This window comes from Crinia signifera, chromosome 7, assembly GCF_055691185.1.
Source record: "Crinia signifera chromosome 7, ASM5569118v1, whole genome shotgun sequence".
In the NCBI taxonomy this organism is placed as follows: Eukaryota; Metazoa; Chordata; class Amphibia; order Anura; family Myobatrachidae; genus Crinia; species Crinia signifera.
The window spans coordinates 61,330,171-61,340,508 of NC_139223.1; the positions used below are offsets into that span (position 1 = coordinate 61,330,171).

The following is a 10,338-nucleotide window of genomic DNA, read 5'->3' on the forward strand; positions in this document are numbered from 1 at the left end:
TTATGGATGAGAGCAAATGACAGTTGACCATTTGCTTGGGAATGCTGGAAAACTGACAAACTGTCACTCATCCATAACCATGTTTTTGTTCCAACCAGCCAGATCTGAAGATAAATCTTACTAGTGTATGAGCACCTTTAGATTGGGGTGGGGTGTGCAATTCAAACTGATATCTATACTGCAGTGTAAATATAAAGCAGACAGTATGTACTCTGCACAGAAACAAAATAACTCACCCAAATCTAACTCTCTCTGCACATGTTACATCCTCCCCACCTGCAGTGCAGCATGGTTTTGTCCATTAGTAAACCAAATGTGCTTTGCAAACCAACCTGAATCACCCCCTTTGTTTCATGCTCTGAAACTGTTTCATAAACAAATAAAATATATTTGTGTGTATTTAATGTGTTTGATGTGTTTATACGGGATACGGTCATTGGCTCACTAGCAAGTTGTTAGACAGAAATTAGGTCGACACCAGTAGGTCGACATGCATTTAGGTCGACTTGTGTCTAGGTACACATGGGTTAGGTCGACAGGTTTATTAGGTCGACATGGGTTAGGTCGGCAGTTAAAAGGTCGACATGTATTCCCGCCTCCTGGGTTGCAACATTGTTTCCAAAGACATAACTAGTGTCAATTTATTACTTGTGGTAGTGAAGCTTTCTATCAATTTCTCCCTCTTCCAAATACCTAGGTTTGTACATACTGGGATTTATGTAGAGTTGGATAGAGTCTTTCTATTATATAAATATGGTACTTGTTTCCTAGAACGGCGCACACTAAGCTATTTGCTTAGTGGGCTATTCTGTGTAGGGAAATCGCATCACATGAGCCATTTTAGTGCCATGCGATGTGAGATGCGATTTTTTTCATGTAATTTATTCACTGCTCTGTGTGCCCCAGTGTATCACATCGCATCTGCCGCAAAATCGCATGCGATTTTATAGGGTGTGCAATGCCATTACATTAGGTATACAATAATATGATTGTATGTCCTAAAAATAGGTTTTACGCACCCCCCCCCCCCCACTATCCACGCCACCCCGAAGCGTGGCGAGTGGCGGAACGCGTCCTCCGACTTTTTCATACCCCCACTATCCATGTCGGCGTGGAGTTGATTTTATATAGTGTGGAGAGCACAGCGAGCCACCGAGTCCGAAGTGTGGCGAGCGCAGCGAGCCCCGAAAGGGGACGCGGAATACATGTAAAGTAATCCGTGTCCACTCGCCACGCTTCGGGCTCGGTGGCTCGCTGCGCTCGACACACTATATAAAAAACAACTCCACGCCGACATGGATAGTGGGGGTATGTTAAGGTCGGAGGACGTGTTCAGGTGGTATGGATAGTGGGGGGGTGTGTAGAACCTCTTTTTAGGACATACAATGATATCATTGTATAGGTAATGTAATGGCATCGCACACCCTATAAAATCGCATGCAATTTTGCGGGAGGTGCGATGCAATGCGATGCGATACAGTGGGGCACACAGAGCATTGAAAAAATTACATTGCAAAACGCATTGCATGCCGCTATAATGGCCCATGCGATGCGATTTCCCTACGATACCGTACGTACGAAATCTGGGCGCCGTTCTAGGACACAAGTACCATAAAAAAAAAAAAAAATTATATATATATATATATATATATATATATTTATATTTATACAGTCCTCGAGGTGGCACTCAGTTAGCAACTGATGTGGAATCAACCAGGGTAAGAAGGTATAAGACCCGGTGCCTTCCGTGTAGCAGTTCGATGTTTTTTCACTTATTTACTTTGATTTATGTATTATGTTTTCATCACCATGGTTACGTTTATGTTTTTATCACGTGATACAGGTTCTCCTCACGTCTCCAGTGACGCTCCGAGAAGGTGACTTCATCATTGGACGCCCTGAGGGATGCGGCGGGAGACGTGCAGGGATCCTTCAGGTATTTATACATGTATGGTTGTCTGTATACTTTGTCTCTTTGCACCTTGATAAAAAGGCCAGACGGCCTTGAAACGTCGGCTAAAAACCCATAGTCTTTGGTGTCTTATTTATTCTGAGTGCCGCCGCCGGGAGTATATATATGCAGATATATAGGAAGAATCTGAGTCACTCCAAGGGCTTGATGAAAAAAGTTTATCTTTTTTCATCAAGCCCTTGGAGTGACTCAGATTTATATATATATATATATATATATATATATATATATATATATATATATATATATATATATATATATATATATATATATATATATATATATATATATATATTAGACATATATCCAATTCTACATAAATTCCAGTATCTACAAACCTAGGTATTTGGAGGAGGGAGAAATTGATAGAAAGCTTCACTACCACAAGTGACACTACTTATGTCTTTGGAAACAATGTAGCAACCCAGGAGGCGGGAGTACATTTGATAAAGATCATGTATCCCAATGCGTTGCCTCTGAAGAGAAAGGAACAGTTTCTTGGAATAATGCTCAGAGCCAATATTGAAATAGACTTGAAAACATCAAATAAGGGAAAGCGGAGTCCGCAGCCATATGAAAGTGGAACTACACCCCAAGTACCACCAATCAAAAGAGAAACTATGTGTCTGTACATGAATTATGACAATGGAAAATATAGGAAAGTTTCATAGGTTACTATATTATCAACTTGTGGCTAGAAAGAATTTGGAAAATTCAATGTAATAAATTGAACCCAGATGTTCCTCAAAACACAAATAATAATGGTCTCACTTCATGGCAACCGAACAGGTCAGCCCACTTCCTTCTTAAAACAAACGCAACAGGTCCCCAGAGCCTTCCAGCTCCATTAAAATGAAACACATGTACAGAAGCAGCAGACCAGTCCCACAATGGGCTCCACAGGTGGCCGAACAGGCAAGTTACTTCATTGTCTAATTTATTATTAAGATTTATAACATAAGCAAAATATATTTGAATTTATAGGGTCAAATAGTTTAAACATCCTTTTCCTTCAGACAAAAGTCATCTGCGTTCCTTCAGAAACAAAAAGGAGAGCCAGGGGGATGCTGTTTTCCAACGAGCCCTGAGGAGGAATGGCAAGGAACGCAGAAAGTGATTCAACAAAGCACATTCTGGTCTACTATAGTAGTTTTGCATCAGCTACGGAAAACCCTTGTTTACTAAAGGTGCATACACACTGGGCGTTTTTGCCCAACGTGTTTGCTGAGCGATGATGGGGGAAATTGCTGGGCTGAAAACTGCTCCGTCTCGATACTGAAAAACTTTTATCTAATATACATCAGTTAAAGACAAGATATATTTCATTTGTAGTATACAGCAATGTTAGTAGTAGTAGAATTAATACAGTTCTCCACATTCCATTGCTTTCTGGTTATAATTTGAGGACTACTGGCAGGTAAACGATGGATAAACTGTCTCTTGGACAAAAGGTTTTGAGCTGTGCATCCCAAAATTATCCCGCCACCAGGAAGCTCTGACTGTAAACAAAACCAGTTGCCAAAATGTTCGTTATGGTCTCTCCCTGCCACAAAAAATGCTTTGATGTCCAAAGAGAAGATCATGGGAAACTGATAATACTTTTAGGGTTTTCCCTTAAATTCAGAGGAACCATCTAGAACAGTGGTTGTCAAACTCGGCCCTCAAGGACCCCTCCACCTGCAGGTGTACTGTGTATAGCCTACTGTCACATTTTAAAAATCCACAGATGACCTGGAAAACATGAACTGTTAGGGTCCTCGAGAACAGGGTTTAGGAAGAGGCCAGAAGCAACTGTATTCATAAGGACAAATGGGGAGATTCTCTAAAGTAAAAATGCGGTAAGACCCCTGTTCTCAGGGTTTTTACCACATTTTGGGATGCTCTAAACATCCCCCGCCGGGTTACCGCAACAGGGGGCATCGCGGCCCATAGAAGTCTATGAGCTTCTACCACAACCCACCGCCGCCCCGCACCGACCCCCCCTTTACCTGTGTCAGGGAAGCACAGAGCTGTGCTGCCTGTCCCTGTGACCTCCTCCTCCCTGCACTGTAATCCTCTTCTGGGTGCAGGAAGGAGGAAGAGAGCCCGCTCACCTGCAGCAGCAGCAACACCAGCGCCGGGTAAGGGAGGGAGGGGGGAGCCGCCGGGACCCACTGGGACCCGCTGACTCATCGCAAAGGACAGCTCTTAACGCAAGAGCTGTCCTTAATTATCGCATATGTTAGAGCATATGCAGTAATTATGTCGGCGATGGGCGGCGGAGTTGGGCTGCGGATGTTAGAACATCCCACCCAAAATCAGCTCTTCAGTAGAAAAACTGCTGGCACTAGTATAGCTCAGAAACATTTAACTGAATGGGGACCATGCGCCAATATGAAACGGGAGATGCACTACATCCACATTTTCATTTTCTTCCTCTAGTCTTCAAGGCACCCGTCGGCCCAACCCTTACCTTCATAACTGAGATACAAGAGTCTTTCAACGACACCAAAATGCACAATATAATATGCTAGAAGACTAATGCTTGTGGAGAGATACCCCCACCCTGGAAAAAAAAGCAACTACCTACATGTGTCCCATAGTGTAGACTCCCAAACTCCACTATTACAGAACAATTTTCAAGATATCCCAACTTAAACCCAATTGGTTAAGTCAAACTGTTCAAGCATGGATATCCTTACAGCCTGTACTGTGACAGTGGAGTTTGGGTATCAGCATCATTTGAAAACAGGTGATAACGTAAAGATTGTATCAACTAACAGATAGGCCCAAGAAGATTAGGGATGGACCGATAACACAAAAATACTATTTTATTATAAAACTTATATAAAGTTTATTTAATAGCTATTCACTTTATCCCTGTAAACATGCATATCCAAACTATGGCCCTCCAGCTGTTGTGAAACTACAAGTCCCATCATGCCTTGCCACAGTTTTGCTATTAGGGAATGCTAAAACGATGGCAAGGCATGCTGGGATGTGTAGTTTCACAACAGCTGGAGGGCCACGGTTTGGACAGTACTTAACATAAGGCTGTAAATATACATTAATAAGACAGTAAAAGCAATTAAGTCTAATATTATTGTTGTGTTAACGCTCCCTCCCTCCAAAGAGGTCAAAAATCGCTATCTCCAAAATATTAAAAAGTTTAACTAAGAAAAGGTGAAGGATTCCCAAATGACTGAGTGAAACACAGGGTAGAGAGATGACAGATTACAAGAGACATTGTATTGGCCCTGTCATTCATCCAGTATATAATAGTAATGTATGAGCAATGATAACATCAGACTGGTTAAAAAAAAAAAACGGACACTGCAGCTGTTTTTTTCTGACAAATGTATAAAGACAAAAAGCTCTTGTCTTAGATCTGTAATGAAGCATTGTGCAATGTTCTGCAGGGTTCAGTGCAAGACAAAAAAACGCGTGTGATGCAAGTATGTACATAGAAAATCTCTGAGAAGACAATGAGCCATGCCCCTAGTAACCAAACAACACGATGATCCTTGCGGCCTGCAAGACTTACTGACAGCTATGCAATGGACCTAGAACATCTTTCCAGAGTGCACACAGACTACGGTACCCTGTAGTAAACCTCACCCACTGACTACCTGCACTCACGTAAAAATGAACTCAGGCATTCATTAAACACTGCCAAGGGTGGTGGGGGGGTAAGTTCCAGTATCCATTTCAAAAGAATATACATGCACATACTGTATATAAAGTAAACCAGCCAGAAGTCTCAGGGAAAGGAAAATGATTGTTGCTTTCACAGAAAGACCCCAGACAGACTTTGGGGCTTCCGCCACCCACACACTAGAATAACATAACTGGATCAATGCTGGAGTAACCAAGTCTAGTAAACCTAAAGAAAATATATACCAACAGGATTTATATCACTTTATATACACAACAGGATTAGTGAAAGTGCATTTATCCTTAATTCCCATTACAATTCCATGGTGGATGCCCAGACTTGGGTTTTCCAGGGAAGTACAGTATTTTATTCTTCATTCTAGCACAGCTCCACAAATGATGCCCACACTTGGTGTTCCTGGGAAGCAAGATGCCACATGAGCATTCAGCTAATCCCTACAGAGTGGTGGCCTCATTCTGCATCACTGCTGAGCAGATCCTATGTGCGGCTTAGCCGGATTCCCTGATAGCAAACTACACTCTGCTACCATCATCCATCTGCACAGGGCACCACAGTGCATATGCCAGTGCAAAATAGGGTATATATATTACTACAGCCAATCTTTACAAGGTGGACAGATGAAAACAGGCAGATCATTATGTGCAATATCTTTAGCCTGTTACTCACATAAGAAAATGATCTATACACAATCATGTGAGGAATCTGCACATCCATCTGCCATTAGGCATACCGTTCTGCACTGGGACTAGCAAGGCAGCAGTATTTAATTGCTGAGCAATGATTACCTGACACAACAGGATAGATGAACTCCATCAGCCCTAGTCAGGAATGTAATAGATGGCATTTGAAGCTGCATTAACCCATTCCCTCCTGCTGGCACACTGGTGCCAGGTTATGCAGAGCACATTCATTCATTACTACGGCTACTGGCAGACCAGAGCAATGACAGCACATTAACCCTTCTGTCTACTTGGGAGTCAACACTGTGCCTTAGCTGCATAAGGTACAAAATGCATATGTACCCAGAGATTTCACTGCACAAACCAATGGGCAACCCCCACTACATGGTGCAGCATGTAACAGAGGATGCACCGGTCAGTGGACTACACCGGGGAGCTGTCAGGCTGCAGATGACACTTAACCCTTCGCTACCACAGCAGCGACGCTGCTTCTCTCTAGCAATGATACCTCTATCCCCACCCCAGCAGCTACTCACCGGCCCCGTCCTCCTCCATCCCCGCTCGGTATCAGGAATTGCTCTCACAGGCGAACAGACAGCAACGAAAGGAGCCTGACACAGCCGCAGCCCCAGCGCATACACACAGTCACCGACTCACTGACACTGCAACACACAGCGGCTGCTGCGCTCAGCTCCCTCTCCCCGGCTGCTGCTGCTGTGGCCCCGCCTCCCGGCGCGTGACGCGCCTCTCCCCGACCACTCCGTGCCCGGGGAGTCACATGGCCTCCCGGTGTGTATATAAACAGGAGGAGAGTTTTCTGACTGGCAGACTATTGACTGGGAAATTTTTTGTGAGTTCATGACAGGGGTCTCTCAGTCATGTCATTATTATTATTATTAGTAGTATTAATATTAATAATGTTATGATTATTAATATTATTATTAAGCTGATTATTATGATGATTATTAATAATCATAATAATAAAATGTTTAATGATTGCAAATAACTGGTATTTTTATTTATTTATTTAGGATTTAAACAATTTACGACTGTGGGATTCTGAAACAAATGATTGAGTTTGTTTATTTGGACGTTGATAAAGTGAAAAGAGATAAAGTTCCAACTCCAGTGTTAAAACCTGTGTTTGAAAAACAACAGAAGATTGGCTAGTACTTTATCTCTCTCCTAGACTTAATAAGTAGACATATATATATATATATATATATATATATATATATATATATATATATATATATATATATATAGTATTTGACTTGTGATGGCAGTGGTCATGGGAACCCCTGGTTACTTTAGTTTGGGGTAGGCACCGGTACCTGAGCCATTAGCGCCTGCATTTGGCTCCAGTGGCAAATTTAGGGGTCAAGTAGCCCCTAGGCACAACATCACATTATTGCACGCCTCATGTTAGGGCATCACGATAACCAAAGCAACATTAACCTCTCCCCCCTCCACCACCACAATGTATTGATCATGACCCCCATCACCAGTTCCAAAAAAAAAGTTGTAATGATGAAACCAAAAAAAGGCACCTGGCCTCATGTGGCCATTGACCTAGCAGGGCTCAGATGAAATTGAGAATAATGTACCACTGCTCCAGCAAGTCACTCATGTGCCTAGTGGGAAATCCACTAGTGTTTGGCTTTCTAGGTGCAATGTTTCCCTGCTATGGTTACAAGACTACTTGACTTCTTGGTAGTAAATATTGTCAGAGTGCTCCTGAGAAGGATGGCCTCCTGCCCAGATCTTGCCAATTCTTCTTGAAGTGTGGACAAGATAGCAGATGCTTCATCATGGTCCAGCAACAGAGGCATGTCATTATAAATTAAATTGCGTTGTCACAAAAAAATTGACCTCTAGGCTTTTCCAGTGGAATTTCATAATGAGTGGGTCCAATTATTTAAGTATGCTTTTAAGGGAAATTTACAGGAAAGTAACACTGTTGCTGTCAGTAGTCGAAGTGGGCCTGTATGAATCGGTATTGCATACCTGCACTTCTTTACCACTAATCCGGAAGTACCTTTTTTTCAGAGGCAGCCCTGTGCAGCAGGAGGTGGGGGGAGTGGCCAGCCTGCTGCTCTTACAATGTTGAATGCTGCTGGTCCCCTCCCGGCATTGGCACTGCAGCCATTCTCTCTCCTCCCACTGCCACCCCCGATGGACACACACATGGGGTGGTCCAGCTCTCCTCCTTCCTCCCACCACAGCTGGATCCCTGCTGGTGGATGGCCCACCTCCTGCCACTGATGTGGTTCCCATGGGCCTGGGCTCTCCTGCCACCCACAGTTGGTTCTCTGCCAGGTGGGCCGGCCTTCCTCCTGCCGGCACCCATGAGGGGGTAGAGTGATCTGGTTCTCCTTCCTTTCCCTTTTGTCATTCATTGTTCCTGCTGTCCTTCTCTGTGTCTTTGTTGTCATGCTCCTCTCCTGCTGTCACTCTCAGTCGCTACTGTCACTGACTCTCTTTCCCTGTTGTCCCACTCTCTGACCCTGCCATTGCTCCCCTTGTTCCTGACATTTCTCCCCTTGTCCCTGCTGTTCCTCTCCCTTCCCCTGCCGTCCCTCTCACTGCCCGGCTGTCCCTCTCACTGCCCCTGCCATTTCTCTCCTTGCCCCTGCCATTCCTCTCACTGACCCGATGTTCCTCTACCTGCCCCTGCCTTCCCTGTCCCTGCATCCCTATCCGTGTCCCTATGTCCCTGCTGTCACTCTTCATGTGCCTTTCTCTGTCCTTGCTGTCCCTGTTGTACCTCTCTCTGTTCCTGTTGTCACTCTTCCTGCCCCGCTTTTTGTCCCTGCTGTCACTCATTCTGTCCCTGCTGTCACTTTCCATGTACCTGCTGTCACTCTGTCCCTGATGTCATTCTCTCTGACCCTGCTGTCACTTACTCTCCAGACCACAGCCTCCTCCACACTGCCACTACTGCTGCTGATTACAACATCCTCCACACTGCCACTACAGAAGACCAAAGCCTCCTCAGCACCACGGTTGCAGCCAACCACAGCCTCCTCCGCACCACTGCTGCTGACCACAGCCTCCTCTGCACTGCCATTGACGCACACCACAGCTTCCTCCACACTGCCACCCCCTAACCCAGCCTCCTCCTGTGCATCGCCACCATTTACAGTCTAAGGCACGGTTCTCTTACCTGTTTCCTGTATGTCCCTGCTGTAACTTTCCCTGTCCCTCTGTCCCTGCTGTCAGTCTCTGTCCCTTTATCTTGCTGTCCCTCTCTCTATCCCTGCTGTCACTCTCCCTGTCCCTCTGTCCTTGCTGTCACTCTACCAGTTCCTGCTGTCACTCTCTGCTCCTAGCATCACTCTTCCTGCCCCTGCCTCGCTGTCCTTGCTGTCCCTCTCTCTGTCCCTGCTGTCACTCTCCTTGTCCCTTCTGTTACTCTATTCCCCTGCTGTCTCTCTTTCTGTTCTCGCTGTCCCTCTCTCTCTGTCCCTGTTGTCCTTCCATGTTTCCCTCCTGTCACCCTCCCTGTACATCATGTCAATTTGTGTTTACCAACTGCGCTATAGGAGAATTTATTCCTATATTTAGGAGATCCGAGATATAATCCAGCTAGGGCTGCATGGTAAGGCAGGGAGTGGTCCCAGACTGGCAGTCCCGGAGGGAGAAAACACCTCCCATGGGACTGCTTGTCATGCAGGTGACTGGTAGGTAGGGCTTCCAATCACAGTGGTGAAGCCAGTGTAGTCTGTAGTATATACTGTATATATATATATATATATATATATATATATATATATATATATATCCAGGATGCTTAATAAAAAGCAGGGGCACTCACCAGTTTAGCTTCAGTCAGCAATTTTAATGCAAAGTATCACTCAAAAAGTCGACGTTTCAACCCTCAAGGGGCCTTTGTCAAGACATAAAGGTTAGCCATCAGCACAGCAGGCAGAGAAGAGAGATATACTGACACATGCCACTGCAGTCATATTTATACCCCTTAGATTAGCAACATTGCTCACATCTGTGAGGCTCAATCAGCCATTGGTGGT

General features: G+C 44.5%; 1 protein-coding gene across 1 annotated transcript in view; it reads right to left on the bottom strand.

Moving 5' to 3' along the window:
• The window catches only part of CYTH3 (cytohesin 3), a 124,318-nt gene extending 117,291 nt beyond the window's left edge, over positions 1-7,027 (bottom strand). The window contains exon 1 of the mRNA XM_083153208.1: positions 6,844-7,027. Coding sequence (XP_083009334.1) covers positions 6,844-6,862 — 19 coding nt within the window. The 5' untranslated portion in view covers positions 6,863-7,027. The remainder of the gene's footprint in view (positions 1-6,843) is intronic.
• Between the last annotated feature and the right edge of the window lie 3,311 nt (positions 7,028-10,338).